Raw genomic sequence first — 22201 nt, 5'->3', positions numbered from 1 at the left:
GTACCCTAATAAGATCAAAAAACAATCGGAGATTGTCGGGAAAGCATTTGGGCGAGAATTTGTCATTATAACAAAGCTAGGTTTCCCAAAAGGTTTCCCAAAAGGTTTCCCAAAAGGTTTCCCATAAAAGGTTTCCCCAAAAGGTTTCCCAAAAGGTTTCCCAAAAGGTTTCCCAAAAGGTTTTCCCAAAAGGTTTCCACAGAGGTTTCCCAAGAGGTCTCCCTGGTAAATCAACTTCTTAAGTCCATCAGAAACAAACTTCTTTAATAGATGTTAACTTTGCATAAGGGATAAAAAATATTCATTTTGGTTTAAAACCCCTATGCACCGATGTGTGTTTATAGCACTGTATACTCAGTACTTTTACCCCGAGTTCTGTGAAAAAAATCACAGGCATATTACTCGGGTGGGATTTGAACCCACAACCTTTGCAATTCTAGAGCAGTGTCAAACAAACTTCTTCCTCACAATAAAAAAACAAAAACACACAACTATCTTCGTTTTCACATTTGTACAAAATGTATAAATCGTTTAATCACAAATTTGATACTTTTTTCAGACTATTTTACATTCATGTTATACAAATCTCCATTGATACAAGATCCTGTTCCAAGAAGCCGCACAGCACAAACACTACAGCTCCAACTTATGTGTTTTGATTTGTCTCAAGCAATACTTCTATGTGCTCATTAGCCGTCTGAAAAACAAGGGTGAATTTTTGGCAAAATAATCAAAACCTGTTTCTCTGTTGTTTAATTAACATAGTAAACAGTGGCCCTTTTCGAAACCACGGCTTCGGCTTTGGATTTGTCCTCAGGCCCCTTTCCTTGGGCGTGTACGCAAAGCACGCGCAGTTGTCAAAACAACAGCCTGAGCCTGGGCCAAGCGAGCCTGAGCCAAAGCCGGAGCCGTGGTTTTGAGAAGGGCCATAGTAATCAACATGAAACAACTTCTTGTTACTGCGGACAAAATGCACCCAAGACCTCCGAATTAACAGAAGAAAAAAAACAAAAACAAAATAACAATAAACAATGGCAGCGGTAATAGCAATGGTAATAAGTGGTAATGTTAACATAAATAACTGTACTGTCTAGCGTTTAAGTACACAAACACAACTACATGTAATTATTTCAACCGTGTCCCAATAGGCGACTACGGCTACGGCTGCTTCTAAGGATGTTGCTATGAGCCAAGCCACTAAAATGAATACAACCTGAGTCGGCTATGGCTAGATTTTCACGTCATCATGTGTTGAAGTGTAGAAAGTCCTTGGCAACAGTCGTAGCCACAGTCACCATTGGGATACAACCTTTACAGATAGCTTTAAGTACATGATCTGTAAACGATAATAACCCAACTCAAATTCTGTTTGTTTCAACTTCACCGGGAAACTGGGGCCATTCTAACAAAGCTGGTAAGTAGAACAGTATTGCTTAATAAGGAAAAGGGCAGGCACCAGGGCCCAATTTCATGGCTCTGCTTACCACAGAGTTCTGCGCTTACGGAACCCTTGAGGCACACAATTCTATGATACGTAAGCGCAGAATTCCGCGGTAAGCAGAGCCATGAAATTGGGCCCTGCCGTCGATTTCATCAAACTCTTTCTAAACTTAGAGTTAATCTTAGGACTTAGGATGAGTTAAATTCTGTATCCGAAGACGTTAGGACGCACTGAACCCATCCTAAGTTAGGACGGTTTACTCGTTCTAACTCCAGATAAGATTAATCCTAGCGTTTTGTGAAATCGGCTGCTGAAACATTAATGTGTGATACATGTTTAGGCGTTTCGCTTGTGATCTGTTTCTGCTAACTGAGCTTAGCGAATAATTTTATTTGTGCTTACCAACTTCCAATGAGCCCTTCTAAGATACTGGGACAGACTTCAAGATTGTCTTAATAGGTGAACTTAACAGAAGAAAACCAAGACATATAAAAAAGGGAGACATTCCAACAATATGGACCCTGTGAGATTGAAATTAATAAGTTTTCAGTACTTTGGCTAACAATTAATCAAAATGGACAATATTGATTAATTGTCTCTGAAAACAAGTTGTTAATATTCGTTGATTTATTTAGGCATCAGAAAGATTTCCAAGATGTTTAACAAAAAAATAATTGTTAAAATGTGATATGGCACAACCAAAATTGTGATGGATGTAATAAAAAATGTGAACAAACATCAATAAATAGAGGGTACAAAAGAATACAATAAAAAAAATTAAAAAGTAAATAAATGAGATGAAAAAAAGAAAAGAAAAATAGTACCTTTCTTTGTTTGATTAAATGAACCCACCTAGATATGATGTTGGGGACCATTGACTTGTCCGTAAGTGTCAAAACTGATGATTATTTTAAATTTTCAAGCATGATTTTCAAGAGGTTAAAGGTTAAAGAGTAAGCTTCACCTCCGACCAACCTATCGTTATTTTTGAGAGCTTCAACGCAAATGAGAGAGGGCTACAAAGCGTAGCCTCCGTTATAATCAATTATTTTTTTCAGTACTGGCATGATTGTTCTTTCCAAAAAAAATACAGAAGATTTCATAACTTTGTAGTTTGTTACATTACAGAATGAAAGTATGAGACCGTACTGGTAATAAGTAATAATGTGTTAACCATTCAGAGACACCATTTGGAAGTAAAAATGTATACCGGTAGTATTTATTTAGTCTTTCGGGGAAAAAACTGAATGTTTTTGGAAAGGCCCCCCCTCAGCAGACAAAAAAATCGACAAAAATTTGGCTCGGAATTGTTTACTTGAATACATAAAATGTTTATTTGGTCAGAAGTTTTTGCAAAAAGTGCCTGTAAAAAAAACATAAAAAACAATCGCAGATGATTTTTTTTTTTTGGGGGGGGGGGGGTTGCTATAACTTCTCTGCGCTGTTCCTTCTAACGTCTTTAAATATAATATTCGATATCTTTTAACTCTGTTTAAAATATATTTACATTATTATGTTACAATTATGGGGGGAAGTTAAAAAATACTTGATGTGTGTACGTTTCGTGTTAAGTATAAAACATGAACAGTCTAGGTCAAAGGTCATATCAAGAGGTCATATCAAGAGGTCAGTGCTTGAGCTTTTAAAAAGTACTGGATATCAAATTGAATACATTTTGTGGGAAAAAAAACACAATGAGGTAACACCACAATTTAACATGAATTCATGATCGTTTACAACGCACCCAATCTGCGAGGCTATCAGCGCCCCCGTTCTGCGCAACAACAAAATCAAAACTCAAATATAATAAAAAATATATATTTCGTTGAGGTATAAATAGTTAACGTAACAAAAAGAGGTTCTATATACAAACAAAAATATTAATTCTTAAAGATTAAAAAAAACAAATTATTGACCTAGACTGTTCATGATCTAATTTTCGGGGGAAAGGATGATACACCAATGCTCAATACCTTAGTTGCAGAGAAATGTTTCAAACACTAAAAATTAGTTTAAAAACTAGTTCATTTTTTTGTTCCCTGTGAAAATTCTTTTTTGCTGACTGTTATTAACCAAAAATTCTCCATACTCCAAGGATACAGCCCAAACTGACTTTGCGTAAACGAAGGTATTTTATGAACGGCTCCCTCAATTTGCCTTTTTGAGAATGGCGGACACTATAGGAGTGCAATATTTGGTTGGAGTATCAACAGACAAATTTACCCTAACCAATGAATGCCCTAGTAACGTGTCCACCATATCAAAAATGATGTGGCACAACTGTTTCAGCCGTTGCTCTCGACAAATAGGATTGAAGAAACTTTCTTATGAGCACAGGTGCAAGCTCGCTAGTCACGCCCATGTGTCAACACTTTTTACTGGTCATAAACAAAGGTTTATACACACCCACGTGACGCGCTCTCCACCAATTGGAATAGCGAAACTGTCTGAGGCATTTTTGAATGGTTTATAAAGTACTGACCCAAAAATACAAACCGGTGCAACTGTTAGAAATACAACCTTCCCCTCAGAATATAACAGGAACTTTTCCAAGTTTTGGCGTTGTCAAAAGTTTCCTTCCAATCCATCAAAGGGCATTCATAGTGATCATCCGAACAGCGCCCTCAGATGAATGCGCAACTGCAGGTGAACAACAAAGCATTGGCATTGTATGCGAATCCAGTCCACGAAACGTACCAACCCTGACGTGAGGAACCCATGGGTGACGCTTTTTAATCCAGCATCACGTCGAGTCTGTGGCGGGTGACGGGGGCGGCGGGTACGGATTGAAAAAGCTCCTTTCCGTGGACGGTGACGGCGGACAACTCTCGTAGTTATTATCCGACATGATTGGCGTTGGAGGCGGAGGATAGGGTTCTGGTTCGTACGTTATATCAAAGTTTGTTACATTAGTGTAGTATTTGTTACCCCGTTTCCGCCGCGTTGCATGATGTTTTTGGTGGTGTGGCGTTTTGACGTAGGGTTCACTGTCCTCACAGACGTCTGTGCTGCATGGCGTTGGAGGTGGTGGGATGTTCCGCATTTTATAATGTCTGTGAATATCAATAAAATATCAATTAAAAGGTGCACAATTTGGTGTTGTAGGGCTTACTTGGTGTTCCACTAGCCACAGCAAGTACCAATTAAACAGCGATAAAGATTTAATCATCGCTTTATTTGCTCTCTCAACATGATATCAAAACCATGGATGATATTAAATGGTCGCAGAGTAGAAGGGTTGACTGTGTACTGTGTAGAAGCGCTCACCCTGTAATATGGCCGGCATTGTGCATCTATCATTCAATACCATGGATGATATTAAGTGGTCACACGGTGAGAGGGTTGACTGTGTGATGTTTTGATTCATTTACGTTATGATATCAGTATGCAGGATGCGGGCATTGTGCAAACTATTCAAAAACAGTGGATGATATCAATTGGTCACACTGTGAGAGGGTTGACTGTGTGCTGTTTTGATTCATTTACCTTATGATACCAATTTGCAGGCCGCCGGCATAGTGCAAACCATTCAAAAACAGTGGATGATATTAATTGGTCACACAGTAGGAGGGTTATCAAAGTACACCTACAAGAGAAAAACCTTACCTATACGATCTACTGGCAGTTGGACTTTGCGGTGAGTAATACAAATCTGCCATGCACTGCGACCGATCGGTGACCGGACTTGGGGGTGGGTTCAACGTCTCCTTCGGGTAGTTGCTGTTCCCCGAGACACTCATCATCTCAGAGCTGCAGGACGATGCCCCGGTAGGGTGGGCTCGCTCGAAGAGACCGCCGCAGCTGCTGCTGCTGCTCTTGCCGTTAGTGCAGCTGTGGAGGTTGGTGGACTTTAAGTTGCTGCAGCGTGCTGCACCTGTTATGCCAAGATGGTACACATTAAATATTAATCAAACAATTCATATAATATGAGCTTAGCCTGGAATTTTGTAACTCTTTCATGTAGCAGCCGGTCGCTAGTGGCCGCTTTAAACCCTTTCAAAAATATAATTGTGAAAGAAAAATTAAAGATCGCACAGACATACAATTTTTAGAATGTGAAAGAGGACTCTTGAGGGTGCTATTGTTCCCTTGTTTTTTTGGGGGTCACCTTTTACAAAAAAAAGAGTAAACAATTAATGTGTCCATATGATCAATTTATCACTAAAATAATTTGGGCATGAAAGGGTTTAGATATCAGAAAACAAGATACAAATATTTTTTAAATCAGGGGTGAGAGTCATAGCTGAGGAAAATAATGAACATTGGATTCAGACCCTAAGATATGTGCTGAAATCAGTGCACTTCCACCTTTTGGGGTGGACGAGTATAATTTTGATATTAAAAAAACACAAATTTTGTTTTAACATTGACTATTCTGGGAGGCCCCTAACTCGTTCAAATCAAATAGTTAACTAACCTGAAAGATACTTGTTAGATGAGTCCCTCCCTCCCAGCTGGTTGACCATCAACACAGTGGAGTACTGACCGTTATCGGTCACCCCTCTAGCGTTACTGGCTCCAGGCTGGGCTGGACAGCGACAGTGTCTCCAGATGATGACCAGTCCGATAGCGATGAAGACGATGAAGATGAGAGCAACGATGCTCCCGATGACCGCTCCGGACATCTCCTGAGGTTTGCTGACCACGCCTGGCTCCTCTGGGTCTACATCTACAGGACCAAGAAAAAAACACAATAATAATAAAAATATAGAGCATCAAAGGGCTTCTGTATAAAGCACTTCAAAAATTATTACCCCTGGTCACTGGGCCTTAAAGCCAGTAGACCCTTCCGGTAAACAGTGTTGTCCAAAGCCCACACTTTGTGTACCACAACTTCAATATCAAATAACAAACCTGTGAAAATTTAGGCTCAATCGATCATCGGAGTCGAGAGAAAACAACGGAAAACCCCACCCTTGTTTCCGCGCGATTCGCCGTGTCATGACATGTGTTTAAAATAAATCCGTAATTCTCGTTAACGAGAATTTTTATTGTTTTGCTGTTTTCTCAAAAAGTAAAGCATTTCATGGAATAATATTTCAAGAGAAGTCTTTCACCATTGCCTTCTGTAAATCCTGTAAGTTATTTGTAAATTTGTGAACTTTTTTTTTTTTCTGAACCGAAAGGGTCCCTGGGAAGTTGACAACCGGTGCTGCAAGTTACCGCGCTCCAAGCTTTTATTCACAGAAACCATCTCTGCCCTCACAGGTACCCATTTTACCCCTCGATGGATAAAAGCAATTATAGTAAAGTGTCTTACTCAGGACATAAGTGTCACGACCGGGATTTGCACCCACATCCCGCTCGGTCACAACACCCCACCAAAAACCGATAGATGTTGGGTACACTTACCACAGTTCTTTTCATCGCTGCTATCGTTGCAGTCCGTAACACCATCGCACTCAGGGTTCATCTTATCAACACACTGGTTGTTATCACACTTGAACTGGCTCGGCTTACACGGGGCGGTGCAAAACTTCTCGTCCGTGTCGTCCAGGCAGTCGTTCTTGGCATTGCAGCGTAGGATCAGATCGATGCACTGTCCATTCTCGCAACGGAATTGATTCTTGTTGCAGTAGGCTGAGAAAAATATTAATACAAATAAAAATATTAAATAACTTAACATGCAAGAAAAAGTAACAATATTCAAAAAATAAAATGTAAACAAAATATTTGTCAAAGAAAAAAAGTAAAAAAAAAAGTGATTTTTTTGTTAAACTTACGACAATCCTCCTCGTCACTGTGATCGTCGCAATCGTAATCGGTGTCGCATCGCCATGACAACGGTACGCAAAGGTTATTATCAGACACGCAGGTGAATTCCTTGGTAGAGCAGGTGGGCGGATCTATATCAAGGAAAATGGCAACGAGTCGATTACAATGTCATCTCAAACACTTTTGATTCTGAAGATCAGTGCTTTACAAATTGGTGTTAACGCTGATTTATGAACAAAATAAATACAAGAAAGATACCATGAAGACCATTATGTGAAAGTTTTAGAAGAATTATATACATTTTCTACTTGCTAAGAAAACAGTAAAAAAGCTGTCATTGAATTTTCACGCGAATTTTGATTCCAACCACATTTTGTGAGGGGTCAGCAGATACCAATAGATCAATCCAGTAGGCTTTGCCCACGACGCAAGTGTGAGCAAGAACACGTGGGGGCTCTCCAATGCCTTTCTGCACAACTCTGCCCGGCGCGCCAAGATATGCGCACGCATGTCGGACCTTATTTGTCGTTTTTATGGTCATTCATTGTTTGAGTATTTACCAACTATGACCCTACCTTTTAGGTTTTACAAGTCAACCGAATCATTTGACTTACCTCCGCAAGTGCTTTCATCATCTTGCAGGACGAGATCCAGAGGACAGGAGCAGCGTGATTGGCCGTCGCCCATGGCGATGCAGATGTGCGAGCACCCACCGTTATCTCCCACGCATGGATGATCAGCTGTAAACCAACAAAGCAAAATGGAAATCAAAGTCTGTCCAGGAAGTTGTAGAAACGTTGGAGTTGAAGACTGGAGTTACCGAACGACGACTTCTGTTGAACCTTGCTCTTGGCCTTGGTGCCCCTTATCTTTAAGATTTGTCCCAGATTACCCCTTTCCAATTTGAAACGGGTCTGAGGCCGTTTCCAAAATAGCGTATACGGCTACGGCTTGATACCCATGTAGAAGCAAAGGCTGTCTTAGCAGCAGCCACAGCAAAAGCTTGTGAATTTCTTGGCTAAGCAAAAAATTACCGGGGAACCAATCGCAGCGATGGTAACTGTTTAGTGTTCTGGCTGGTATCCTACTTTTGCTTAGCAAAAGCTTTTTGTGCTAAGCAAGTTTTTTTGTGCTTACAGGCTTCATGAAATTGTGCCTAGGAGGGGGAGTTCTTACCTTGAAGTGGCATTCCGACAGCTTGGATGTCCGTCAGATAGCTTGTCTCCCCTTGAATCCTCTCCCAGCCATCACCGGTGTATTTATTTACCCTTGCGATGATCTCAGCCTGTTTGTCTACCCAGTACAGGAAGTCCCCAAGGACTGCCAGGCCGATCGGATATAGGATGTGTTCTTCAACTAAGGTACGGCGATCCGACCCTGAAATTGTGGACAGAGAATTAAAAATTTATAGGTGCGGAGAAGCTAACAATGGTTTACTCAAAATAACTTTGCTGCCCTTTAGCAAGAGAAACACGCAGCCAACTTGCTGTTTTAGAGCTTGTACACCTTGGGGCCTTCAGGCCTTGTGTGTCTGGCGAATTGCATAATATTAAAAAATAAATAAAAATATAAAAAAATAAAAAATTCCCTGTTTCGGTCAAGCAGAATTATTCTGTGCAAATTTACATAGTTAACAACTGTTTGTACTAGATGCAGGGAAGCAATTCATGGTTGACCAACGTACCAGATATATGAGCACTTTCAATTCTCTTGAGTAGGGTGTCGACCCAGAAGAGCGTCTCGCTGGCTGAGTCGGTGGTGATAGGTCCAAGCTCCCCTAGGCCGTCACCGAACAGGACGGTGTGCTCCGTGCCGTCATAAGACGCTCGCTCGATCTTGTGCTGGGTTCGGACGACATTGGTCCAGAACATCAAACTGTCAGTGAAGGAATTTTTAAATGAATTAATAAACTGAAAATTTAAATTTTGAAAATGATGCACTCATTTGAGGAATTAATCAAATACTTGTTAACCCACCAATTTTAAGAGTGGTTCGGGAGAACGCAACTCTTTAGTTTGGCAAAGTTGCTTACCCTTTTTCTGGAATCAAAGCAATTGCTCTGGGTTTCTGGTTATCGTCTCCTTTGACTACGCCGACTGGAGTGCCATCCAGGCGAGTGATGTTGATCATGTTGGTCTCCGAGCACGTCCAGAATAAGGTACGGGTGTATGGATCGATGGCCATGTCATACGGACTAAAGACTTGCTGCTCACCGTAGTTGGGTATAAAGACCTCAGGCTGGGGAAATAGCAGATTATATTGGACTTGGTTATATTGGACCTGGTTATAGAAACATCATGTGTGTGAAATAAACTAAAAATAAAATGTGCTGTAAACTTGGGTGTGATCCCTGGCTGCATGGCAGGGACAGGTAGAATCTCGTCCAACTGGCAGGCAACCATGAACAAAGTTATTGACCAAACAGGGACGTAAGGACTACACAGCTCAGTTGGTAGAGTACCCGGCACGTAAAGCCTGGTTGATTCTTCCTGCAAATGCGAATTTGAAGAAAATTTCTGTGACTCAATAATCGGTATGCTCTGTTTGGGCAATATTGTGAAGCAAGAAAATTCACTTCACACAAAGCATTTCGCAGGAAGTATGAAATGGGCTATAATCCGGAAGTTGCAAATTCAAGTACCATTGTCTGTGTACAACCCAAACTTTATAAAAATTTACCCAGTCAGTTTCTCTTGTGGTTTATGACCAGGACCCAATTTCATAGAGCTGCTAAGCACGAAAATTTGCTTAGCATAAAATTTCTTCCTTGACAACAACAGGATTACCAACCAAATTTCCATGTGATTTTCAGGATAAGCAAACAACAGCTGATTACTAGTAACAAGCAATACGCAACAAACAGAAATTTTGTTGGTAATCCTGTTTTTATCAAAAAAGAAATTTCATGCTAAGCAAATATTTTTGCTTAGCAGCTCTATGAAATTGGGCCTTGAACTAAACAAAAATTCAGGACTGATAAGAACATTCCATTATGAAACGACAATTGGAATTTTTTTGTTCCCCAATTAATTTTGCAATTAATTTAGTACAAACTGAACATACCTGGACGCCGTTGTCATAGGATCTCCGTATGGTCTTGGCCCGTCCGTCTATCCAGTATACGCGTTTCTCTGCTGCGTCGTACTCGATGGCGCGAGTGTACTTGCGTGAGCTGTAGATGGGCAGCACCACGTCTGGACTGAGTTTGTAGTCGACCACCATGCGACTGATGGTATTCTTCTGGCTGAAGAGTAGGAATGTATCTGGTGCTGTGGAGAAATGGGAAAAAACGGGAAAATGTAGTTAGAAATATGTGGGGTGTACCGGAAAAACTGGGAAAATATGGGAAATCTTTTGTGTGGAAAACACAGAAATTAATTGGCCATTTTAGTTTGATAAATGTGGGGTGTTCCAGAAAACCTAGGAAAGTATCAGCTGAGCTACCAACATGGATTTGTAAAAGTTTCAAATGCTTACGTGTGCAAGTGAGTAGGTCTTCGTTGAGAGTGTAGTGTGTCGGGCACTCACAGACGTAGTCCCAATCTCCCGTGGTGTCATTTGGGTGGGATAGGCAGAGGTATTGGCAGCCGCCGTTGTCAATTGCGCACTCGTTCCATCCTGTAAAAAAAAAAAAAAAAAAAACACTCGACATCACAACTTTTTCTACGGTTTTGGTAATAGACCTTACTATTATAAACAAACAGCGAATATTAGCAAAACATTAAATCGTGTTCAGAGTATGTGATCAAATTCAACATTTTCTGAAAAATTTTGATCAAATAACAAAACTGGTAAAATGATTCTCAATTTCGTTATCGAGGCCTGTGTGACCCGGCCGACGGGAGTGTCTCTTACCAGACTGCCGAGACGAGTGAAAGACGAGTATATCGAGTACGTATTCCAAGCCGTCTTGGATGAGAGTCCGGTTCTGACCGTTGGTCTTGTTGGCTCGTTCGATACTCTGAGTGCTCCAATCGGCCCAGTAGATGTAATCCTGGTACTGGGTCAGTCCGAATGGATGGGGGAGCTCGTCTGGGATGACTCGCTGACGGTTTCCACCTGGTATGTAAAAATAGTACCAATAACAATTAGTTTTTTGCATTGAATCAAACAATTAATTTTTGTCAGATGTGGATGGTAATGAGCCCAACTTAATGGCACTGCTAACCACAGAATGTTGCGCTTACTGCACACTGTAAAAATGTGATTTGTGTGGAGCATATCAATCAGAAACTTGATACATGTGTGTACTGTGTAGATGTATTCACCACATGATATCACAGTGCGGGCTGGCATAGTTTGTCAATAATTCAAAACGACAGTGGATTATATTGAATGGACAGACTGTAGGAGGGTTGACTGTGTACTGTGTAGGCACATTCATGACAAGATTGCTGGCGAGCACAGTGCATCTATCCTTCAAAACCACAGTGGGTGATATTGAACGGTCAGACAGTAGGAGGGTTGACTGTCTACTATAAAGATGCGTTCACCACAAGACAGACTGCTCGCTAGCACAGTGCATCTATCCTTCAAAACCACACTGGGTGATATTGAACGGTCAGACGGTAGATGGGTTGACTGTCTACTATAAAGATGCATTCACCACAAGACAGACTGCTGGCTGGCACAGTGCATCTATCCTTCACTACACGATATAACACTGTATCTTACCATACAAGTCTGCTGATTCTATGGTGTTGGTGTCCAACGATGTCCAATACAATCGTTTCTCCATGTAGTCAATGGTCAGCCCGTTGGCTCGTCCACCTTTGTATATCACCTTGCGATGAGTGCCGTCCATGTAGGCCCGCTCGATCTGTGACTGACCGCTGAAGTCAGACCAGTACATGTACCTGAGGAATTCGAGGTGAGAATAATATAGGGTTACACTCTTTGAATCAAGATAAGGTAAAACATTTATTTGCGGCTGACCGGACAATATGGAGGGCAGTTTTACAGAAAGAAAATTTTGCTATCTTGTAAATTTTGTGCTTTTGAATCAAGACATGGGTTCAATTTCATAAAGCATGTAAGCACAAAAATAATAAGCAGAGACAAATTTTCCTTAGCAAATACTGGGTAACAGCCAAAATTACATAAAATGCACAGTGTTACAACTGGTGCCCACTAATTTTCTGCTCAGCAAAACAAAAATGCTAAGCAGTAGTTTTATGAAATTGGACCTTGGTCAGTTCCGCTGAAGTCTAACCTGACCTGTAAACTTCAGCTTAAAGAATTGAGTGTTTACACTCTTTGAATCAAGATAATGTACAGCATTGGCAAAGGTTTCACTTACCCCTCAGCTGGGTGTAGGGCAATGGAGCGCGGTGCCTGCAGCCCCTCCCACACTAAGACACGTCTAGCTGAGCCATCCAGCCTGGCCACCTCAATCCGGTTGGTCAGCGTGTCCGAGAAGTAGATGTTGTGGGCGACCCAGTCAATAGCCATACCCTCAGGGAAGTTCAGGCCGAACTCGATCACGTTCTCGACTCCACTGCCGTTGAGGAATGCTCGACTGATAGTCTGGAGAAAACAAACAAAGAATAAAATAATTCAATGTTTTTTGTTTACTTTTTTATTTATTTTTTATACAAACATCTCACCATCATCATTATCCGACTTCAACAAAACAAATGCGAGTCCTACAAATTCTAACCTGGGCTCAATCTAAGAATGGTGTCAACTGATTTTGTTTGCCATGCGAAGAAATGTCTTTAATAGTAAGAACGGTTTACGGGCGTGGTGGTTGGTTCTTGTGAAATAGTAGGAAAATTATTTTGAGCAAAAGGGCTGAACTACTTGTTCATAAGGATGGTTTGATACATTTGTCTGGCTATATTAAATCGCCATTTTTCTGATTTTTTTTCCAAGGACAAACAAATCGGAAATCAGACTAAAGTTTGTAGAATATCATGCCTGGGTTTACCAGTGAAGAAACAATGTAACATACATTGATTCATAGGGGTTCCATACTCAAATTTTGTTGCGAGGAAAGACATTCTGCTACATGGTTATGCAAACAGCTTTTGTAATGAATTTCAACTCACCTTTGAATCAAAATCGCTCCAGTAGATTCGGTTATCGTTAATATCAAAGTCCAGCGCTCCGGCCTCCTTCACCCCAGTCAGCGGGATCTGTACATCGTTGTGATTGGTCTCCAGGGAGATTCGTCTGATGTCACTAGCCAATGAGAAGAGGAGGAAGGCCTCTGGGATGATACAGGTCTGCTGGTCGGCAAGGAGCTCGTATCCGATTGGACAAGAGCAGATGATGCCCGTTGGGAGGAAGAAACAGAGGTGGCTACATCCTCCGTTGTTATCTCCACACGGGTTGTGACCTGGATCAAATCAAATTAAAAACTTTCAAACTACAATTTTCCAGGGCTCAATATCCTACAGTGTGGAAGTGTCGTGGCCGAGCGGTTAAGAGCACCGAATTCAAACTGTGGTGTTTCTGATCAGCAGAGTGTGGGTTCGAATCCCCAGCCGTTACACTTGTGTCCTTGGGCGAGACACTTAATAACTGCCATAGGTTACTGTCGTAGGTTGATACGTACTACAAAATTTCACAATGTTTTAGAAAATTTCTCAAGGAATGTGTGTAAAAAGGGTTTAAGATGTTAAGCATAACAGATTCATTTAAGCAGAACATGTCTTACCGGCTTTCCCCTTGACTGAGGTAGCTTTCAGACCCATGACATCAGGTTTCTCCATGATCATCTGCCTATCCTCTCCGGTGTGTTTGTTGACTCTCTCTATGGTCCGACGTTGCCAGTCCGTCCAGTAAATATAATCACCTGCAATAAATGACCACCCACAGTTTGAAAATCAGAAAATAAAAAGTTTTTTTTTTTTTTTTTTTTTTTATCTGAAGTCTTTTTTGTTATAAAACCCAACCAGTACTACTAGGGCCCAGTTTTGCAAAGTTGTTAGGAAGAGTAACCCGTCCTAACTTAGAATGGATTCAATGCATCGTACATCTTCGGGTACGGAACTAAACTCGTCCTAAGTCCTAAGATTAATCCTAAGTTAGGAAGAGTTTGGTGAAATTGACAGCAAGGTTTCAGAACGTAACTTGTCCTATGTCGGAAGATTAATCCTAAGTTAGGAAGAGTTTGGTGAAATCGACAGCAAGGTTTCAGAACGCAACTTGTCTTAAGTCGTAAGATTAATCCTATGTTAGGAAGAGTTTGGTGAAATCGACAGCAAGGTTTCAGAACGTAACTTGTCCTAAGTCGTAAGATTAATCCTAAGTTAGGAAGAGTTTGGTGAAATCGACAGCAAGGTTTCAGAACGTACCATGAAGACTGAAGCCGAATATATGAGGTATCCGGTCGTCGACCAGCACCCTCCGGTTTCTTCCATCCATATCCACCACCTCAATCCGGTCCTCCTTCCCGTCTCCCCAGTAGATCTTCCCTCCCATGTAGTCGATAGCGATCCCGTTGGGCCAGCTGACGGAGGTGTTGATGAGAACGGCCCGCCCGCTGCCGTCCAGGTACGCCCGCTCAATCTTAGGAGTCTCACCCCAGTCGCTCCAGTACATGTACCTGTCGGGACAGAATGAGAAAAATTGCATCTGTTGAGATATCTATCAATTATAATTTGCTTGCTTTCTATTGTATTTAATTTCAATTTTTATTGTAAAGCGCATTGGTCTATTTTGAAATGCGCTATATAAATCTTTTTAATAATAATAATAATAATAATATCCAAGTACACAGTTTACATAATAAGACATTGAGACAGATATTATTTTACAGTGTCCATGTTAAACTCATGTTGATGGAGCATCACCAAGCAACTATGCTTACTGTACCATGCAGGCCTGTATGCTTCGTTTTTGAAAGGGCAAGGGCACCAAGGCATTTTCTCCTGGTAAAGGGCACCCTGTGATGAAATTGCAAATTTGTACTGTAGCATTTCAAGGGCACCAAGGCAATGACCGGGGCCATGGAGGCAATCGTCTTCATTGCCTCCAGGAAGTATCAGCCCTGACCTGAGTAAGTGAACCAACCAAAACACCATGTCACACCTATAATCTGTAACTGGAATCCTGCACACCGTTGCTTTGCAGAAAAATTCCTAAGGAAAGTTTCTGCTCTTTGAAAATAGGGCCAGAGTGGTGGCATGTCGTGGTTAAGTAGTCTAGCTCAGATGGTGTCAGCAGCAGAGTAATGGTTCAATACCTGGTCATGACACTTGTCAGGTTTGTCACAAACGTTTTCAAATAATATGTTGAAATTATGCCGTAAAGAATGAATAAAAGTAAGTTGTTGAAAACCTGGTCATGACACTTGTCAGGTTTGTGCCTTGTCGTACAAAATCTCACAAATGTTTTCAAATATTATGTTGAAATTATGCCGTAAAGAATTAATAAAAGTAAGTTGTTGAAAACCTGGTCATGACACTTGTCAGGTTTGTGCCTCGTTGTACAAAATCTCACAAATGTTTTCAAATATTATGTTGAAATTATGCCGTAAAAGAATGAATAAAAGTAAGTTGTTGAAAACCTGGTCATGACACTTGTCAGGTTTGTGCCTTGTCGTACAAAATCTCACAAATGTTTTCAACTTATTTGGAAATAATGATGAAATTCTGACACAGATTGTAAAATAAAAATTAAGTTGAAGACTCTTACCCAGATATTGGATCGATTGCGATGGCTCTCGGCTCGTCCAGGTCCTCAGAGATAATAACTTTTCTTGAGGTACCGTTGAGACGAGACACTTCGATCCTGTCCGTTCCTGTCGCTGTCCAATAGAGATTCCTTGCAATCCAGTCTATGGCGATACCGTCCGGATGATCGATATCGGACGTTATGATGTACTCACTCTCTGTTTTGAGGAGTTACAAAAAAAAGGAGACAATAATTTCTCTGAACTCAGTCGCCACAAGAATGTTATCACTAGTGCTGGGCGAATAGTGAAATTTTGTTATTCGGATACCGCTGACCAACTATCCGAAATTAACCGGATATTCGAATATTTTTTTTTCGCCGCTAGAAGGCGCTATAAAAAAAATAAAAATAAAAAAATATAATTTTTTTTTTTTGTCGCTAGAGGGCGCTGTTCGTTTGTGAATGAGATCTTCTGGGCGGATTGATATTAGTTTTAGACAGTGTCACTCGGTTCATTCATAAAAATGACCGGATCTAATTTAAAGATGGCGAGTTGCTTTTTCTTTTGATCGTGGATGACTCTACGTGAAGGAAAACTTTTGTAATCTTTGAACAAATTACGTCAGAAATGTCATTGTTTTGACTCTTCATGGAGGTGAGCATAGTTAAATACTTAATTTATGCTGTTTTATGCTGTCTTAATAGAAGTTTCATTAGGATTCAGACAAAACATTCATGTCAGTTGTCGCCCGACGTCCGCGGATATTCGGATATTAAAGAATATCCGGTTACTTGGTTGTAATTACAGAACTATCCGGTTTATAAATAGCTATTCGCGCCCTATGCGGATATCCGGTTAAGAAAAAAAAGGCATTCGCGGTTACGGATAGGAAAACCTATTCGCCATTAACCGGATATTCGAATAATTCGCCCAGGCCTAGTTATCACTGCCAAAGCAGCGAAGAGAGAGTAGATATACAGCAATCTGGAACTGAGTAATTGATGTTTGAAGCTTCGCATTGTGTGGATCATAAGAAAATAGTATATAGTAGTAGTAAACTTGCGGGTACAACAGCGTATAAAAACTCCTTTGTTGGAAGTGTTGGTTCTGAAAAATCCTTGTGTAGTCTTGACTTTTCAAAGGGTATATTATTCAGGAGAGTTCAAAATAATATAATAACATCAAAGTCTTATACAGTGCATGTATTTACCAACAACGTACTCAAAGCGCTAATATGGTTGTACCCGTACGTTCACTCACTAAAGTTTTACTTGAAACCGAGTGCTAAGGCCGAGTCACACTACTGCAGCGATAACTAAAATGATCGCGACGCAAAGATAACGTGTTCTACTGGTTGAATTGCTCCACGCAGAATACGCCCACGCTCATTCAACCAATTGAGGGAGTGCATTGTTAACATTCTCGTTTTCGTTCTCGTCATCGAGGCCTGTGTGACCGGGCCTTTAATGTACATTTGTATTGATGTTATGTTTGTTGGCTGTTTTACACCCACAACAAATAGTTTTTGTTTGTTTGGTGCTGTTGTTGTTGTTTTCTGGGGGTGAGGTTTACCACTCCAGTTTTCTCACCTGATCCGTCTAGTTTAGCACGTTGTATCGCCTTCACATCGTCATCAGTCCAGTACACAAACTCATCGATAGGGTCATAGTCGATGGCAACGGCATGCTGGATGTCGTCTAGCGGAACTACGATGTCAGTGTAGTCGGGCGTGTCTAGGGAGATCTTACGGATGTCTCTCCGTCGAGCGAGGATGAGGATGTCTTGAGCACCTTTAAGATGGAGGATAAGAGTCTTCATTAGCTTAAAAAGTAAATAATTTGTTTTTAAGGAGGCGTATATTTTAACGACACACATGTAGAGAGGTGGAGAAAACTGCTTGCTGTCAGGAGGGTGCACCTATGACCCCCCCTCCCCCCCACCTCCGCTTTGCGATAACTTTTCAGTGACTGGCCAGCACGACAGGTGAGCGAGCTTGTAAGGGTGTCATGACCGAGTGGTCAAGAGCATCAGATTCAAGCTCTGGTGGCGAGGCATTCTGAACCAAATTTGTTTTAATTTTGCCAAAGCAGGTTGAATTAGGTCTTTTCTACTTGGGGTTTATCTTGGTTTCATAAAGCTGGTAAGCAGAAAATCCTGCTTAGCAAATTCTTTGCCAGGCAAAAAAAAAAAATGAGTGGGGCACCACTTGCAATAATATAGACCTTATGGAAGATTTTTCTGTGCTTAGGAAATGCTTATTTGAAATATGGCCCTGCAGTCAACGAGTTCCACAGGCACTCTTCCTCCAAGAGAACGACCCGCACAGTCTCTGATCAAATCAATACTAAGGATGCATTCATGCGTTGAATGCCATGTGGTGAAGTTATATCAATAATTGCTAGCGAGGAAAGACATATCACACGAACTGGTTTCATGTTTTAAAGGGTGTGCAGTACAGGTCTGATGGCTTCGTGGAGGGAATGGCAGCAATTGCTTCCATGCAACTGGACTGCCTTGGTGCCCAGGGGTTTCCCTCAACTTTTTTTTCTTCAGTCGCCCGCTGGACGAGTCAACCAAAATTTGGGGTTGCCCGCAATTTGTTACTTTATCCCACAAACGGAAGTGGGAAGTGAAGTTTGCAGAATGCTTTTGGACGATCTCATCAGCTTACGCCGTTGGATGTGTACATAATGTACTGCGTTAATAACAAATCAAAACATAAATCAAATAAACAAAATAATGTGACCCACAGTTGATGGCATATTTACAGGTTGGTGGTTTTTGGAAACCCATTCGCAATTTAATTTGCTTATTTGTTCCTCTTGAATAGTCTACATGTTAGCGCCTCATTACAATCATCTGGTGAAGAGTGTTTTCTTGGAATCCCAAGATACCCACCCAACACTAATCCCCTCAAAAATGGTCATGTAATTACGGACAGCGTTGACACCCTTTAAACCCCATTTCCTCACTCCACCCCCCCTCCCATCCCCTAAGGGAGTAATATATCATTTCAGTTGATATTTGTCTCCAGGGGTGTGGGGATGGTAAATGGCTCACAGATGTGGGGATGTGGCCTAGATAAGTCAAGAGATTCTACCACTGAGTTCAATGTCTTCTCTCGTCTTTCTTTTTTCTCTCGTCTTTCTTTTTTCTCGGGTCTTTCTTCCCTCTCATTACGGAGGAGCCTGTCATTTTAGCACGGGTTCAAAAGACTTCAGGCCCATTCTGAAAAGAGCTTCATCATTTGGCATTCCACTGCTGTACAATCGACTTGAATGTGGTCTTCTTTAAAGGGAAGGTATACCTTTGGTAATCCCTCTAAAAATGAAGGCCTATACAAACCCTTTTTTAAGGGACGGTGGGGCATTCGACGGGTTTCAACGTATTGTTTGCACAGAGCATTTTATGAAAACAAACTTGGACCTTGTCAAAGAAAAACAGTCAATAATTGATTCCTGTTGGTGTCGATTTCTTTCTTAAACATTCTCATCAAGTACAGTATAAATCATTTTGAGAAACATTTTACTTCCAAGTAAAGTTGTTATAAATGTTAAAAGATAATGCTTTTATGCCCAAAATTGAAACGCTTCTCAGATTGCGTATTGCAAATTCTCAGATTGTAAATTTAAATCACCAAAACTCGACTTGAGGCGATCTTTAGACAATATTATGCGATTTTTGTCAAGTATCGGCCTGCAACTAGGTGGTAATTTTCACTCATTTAATTTCTCATTACAAGTGAAATAATCCTCAAAATTTATTTTACTATCGCAAGCTGCTGTACCTTTAACATAACCAAGTACGTTTTTCATTGCCATTTATTTTCCAAATGTACACCTTCCCTTTAAAGACACTGGACACTATTGGTAATTGTCAAGACAAGTCTTCTCACTTGGTGTATCTCAACATATGCATAAAATAACAAACCTGTGAAAATTTTAGCTCAATTGGTCGTCGAAGTTGCGAGATAATAATGAAAGAAAAAACACCCTTGTCACTCGAAGTTGTGTGCTTTCAGATGCGTGATTTCGAGACCTCAAATTCTAAACTTGAGGACTCAAAATCAAATTCGTGGAAAATTACTCCTTTCTCGAAAGCTACGTCACTCACTTCAGAGGGACCAGTTTCTCACAATGTCTTATACTATCAACCTCTCCCCATTACTCATTACCAAGTAAGGTTGTGTGCTTATAATTATTTTGAGTAATTACCAATAGTGTCCACTGCCTTTAACATCAGTTCCCACACTATTCTCAAACCCTACTCCAACCTGCCTCATATATCAACCATATTAACACATTGTGCAGTCTGGTGACAGATTGACATCCATTAGGAATCCCCTGTTATCCACTCACAACCCATGTCATTTATAGGTCCGGGGCCAGACAATGAACCTACAAGTTCTTTACATAAGGTCGGGGGTCAACTCCACTGCATGACTTTGGCCATCACGGGTATAAAAAGGAAAACAAAGAACATCAGAAGAGAAAAAAAAAATCCATGTGGGTTTGGTTGGTGGCTGGGTTTATTTTTCTACAGTTCCTACTGTACTACTGTAGAAAAACAAACAAAACTCTTTTTTAAGGGACGGTGGGGCATTGGGTTTCGACGTATTGTTTGCACAGAGCATTTTATGAAAACAAACTTGGACCTTGTCAAAGAAAAACAGTCAATAATTGAATCCTGTTGGTGTTGATTTCTTTCTTAAACATTCTCATCAATTTACAGAACAGTTGCCATGGTGATTAAGACGTCTGTCAATCAGAGCACATTAAACGGGGAAAAAGGTAAAAAACACTCAAATGTTTCAGAGAATGTTTATCAGGATGAAGGGAACAAAGTTTTTGTTTATTCTTTATTGATTTGTTTGTTTTTGTTTTGTCTCCAATAAAATAGAAAATAAAATGTGAAATTGCTGAAAAAATGGAACAAACGAGACAACAGGAAGGACTTCAACAATAATTTATCCATTCCAAGGAGGCCAAGGTCTCTGTTGCCCTGGTCTTGTCTGTGGTGCCCAAATGGAAGTGACCTTTGCAAATTGAAAACAGCCTAGCCCTCTCAAAGTGGAAATTCACAGTCTGTTTATCACCAAATTGCATTTTTGTTTACCCAGTAGCATGCAAAGAAAATATATTACAATGTAGTGCCTTACACCCCCTGGAAACATATTTTAGTTTACAAGTGGCCTTACTCAATCCCTGTTAATGATTTATGAAGGCTACAGACTGCTAGAATGCAGTGCACAGTTCAGCAGACTCTGTACTGCTATGAACAGTGACAGTGTTGAAGCACAGAGCTCCACAAACCCAGCTCAATGGTTGAATAAATGAGAATGGAATGGAATCGTCGGGCATAAGATTCGATGAACAAGAATCAATGGCCAGGGCCCAATTTCATAGAGCTGCTAAGTACAAAAATTTGCTAAGCATGAAATTTCTTCCTTCATAAAAACAAGATTATTGACTAAATTTCCATTTGTTGCATATATTGCTTGTAACTGGTATTCAGCTGTTGTTTGCTTATCCTGAAAATCATGTGGAAATTTGGCTGGTTATCCTGTTTTTATCAAGGAAGAAATTTCATGCTTAACACATTTTTGTGCTTAGCAGCTCTATGAAATTGGGCCCAGAGCTCCACAAACCCAGCTCAATGGTTGAAGAAATGAGCATGGAATGGAATAGTCAGGGATGCGATTCGATGAACATGAATCAAGGGCCTGCTGGTCTGGGTTCCCCCCTTGTTCTAGAACCAGGACCAAATTTCATAATTCTGCTTAAATAAAGCTCAATTTTGAGCTCTACAGCTCTACTGCACAAGTTTCCATTTCATAGCGCTGCTTACCATTTGCACAAGAAAAGGCATGCTAACCTTCCATTGCTTTACTGTAACAGAATAAATCACAAAAATACAAGCTGTCCGCCTAATTTTCTTGCTATGTGTGGAATATGCTTGCTTTTAAAGCAACAATTTAAACTATACACATCTTTCGTAAGCAGACAAGTTTGGTTACCGTTAAGCAGCGCTATGAAATTGGCCACAACACCTCCAAGATGTTGCAACTCAGGAGGTTTTTATTTTATTTTATTTTTTTATTCAAGTCGCAAGACACACAAGGACTGAAGGCCACTTCAAGGTGTGGGCTACAATTTTTTTTTTCAGAGGCAGTTGCCACCTACTCCTAGGGCTGAAACAGGGTTACCCCTTTTACAGTCCATACGGATGTAGGCTTGGGTATCATCAATCAGAAGCTTGGCCGATAGAGCAGAAAGCACTACCTCCCCAATTTTACGTAGCAAGTGTCACGACTGGGGTTCAAACCCACACCAGAGCTTGAATCCGGTGCTCTTAACCGCTCGGCCATGACACGCCGAGTCTTATACTTGTAGACTAGAAATGTAGAATGATTTTCAAGAGAC

At 40.7% G+C, this 22201-nt stretch overlaps 1 protein-coding gene across 1 annotated transcript in view; it reads right to left on the bottom strand.

Moving 5' to 3' along the window:
- Positions 1-2854: 2854 nt before the first annotated feature.
- The window catches only part of LOC139953632 (low-density lipoprotein receptor-related protein 6-like), a 39452-nt gene continuing 20105 nt past the window's right edge, over positions 2855-22201 (bottom strand). The window contains exons 5-23 of the mRNA XM_071953125.1: positions 17369-17569; positions 15800-15995; positions 14458-14708; positions 13818-13955; positions 13207-13496; positions 12456-12682; positions 11831-12012; positions 11012-11215; positions 10634-10774; positions 10220-10425; positions 9189-9394; positions 8841-9031; positions 8333-8533; positions 7771-7896; positions 7165-7287; positions 6794-7021; positions 5859-6110; positions 5048-5315; positions 2855-4494 (exon numbers count right to left, since the gene is read on the bottom strand). Coding sequence (XP_071809226.1) covers positions 4185-4494; positions 5048-5315; positions 5859-6110; positions 6794-7021; positions 7165-7287; positions 7771-7896; positions 8333-8533; positions 8841-9031; positions 9189-9394; positions 10220-10425; positions 10634-10774; positions 11012-11215; positions 11831-12012; positions 12456-12682; positions 13207-13496; positions 13818-13955; positions 14458-14708; positions 15800-15995; positions 17369-17569 — 3941 coding nt within the window. The 3' untranslated portion in view covers positions 2855-4184. The remainder of the gene's footprint in view (positions 4495-5047; positions 5316-5858; positions 6111-6793; positions 7022-7164; positions 7288-7770; positions 7897-8332; positions 8534-8840; positions 9032-9188; positions 9395-10219; positions 10426-10633; positions 10775-11011; positions 11216-11830; positions 12013-12455; positions 12683-13206; positions 13497-13817; positions 13956-14457; positions 14709-15799; positions 15996-17368; positions 17570-22201) is intronic.

This window comes from Asterias amurensis, chromosome 22 (assembly GCF_032118995.1).
Source record: "Asterias amurensis chromosome 22, ASM3211899v1".
Classification (NCBI taxonomy): domain Eukaryota; kingdom Metazoa; phylum Echinodermata; class Asteroidea; order Forcipulatida; family Asteriidae; genus Asterias; species Asterias amurensis.
The sequence above is the reverse complement of the archived record's forward strand: the minus strand, read 5'-3'. Positions and strand labels throughout refer to the sequence as shown.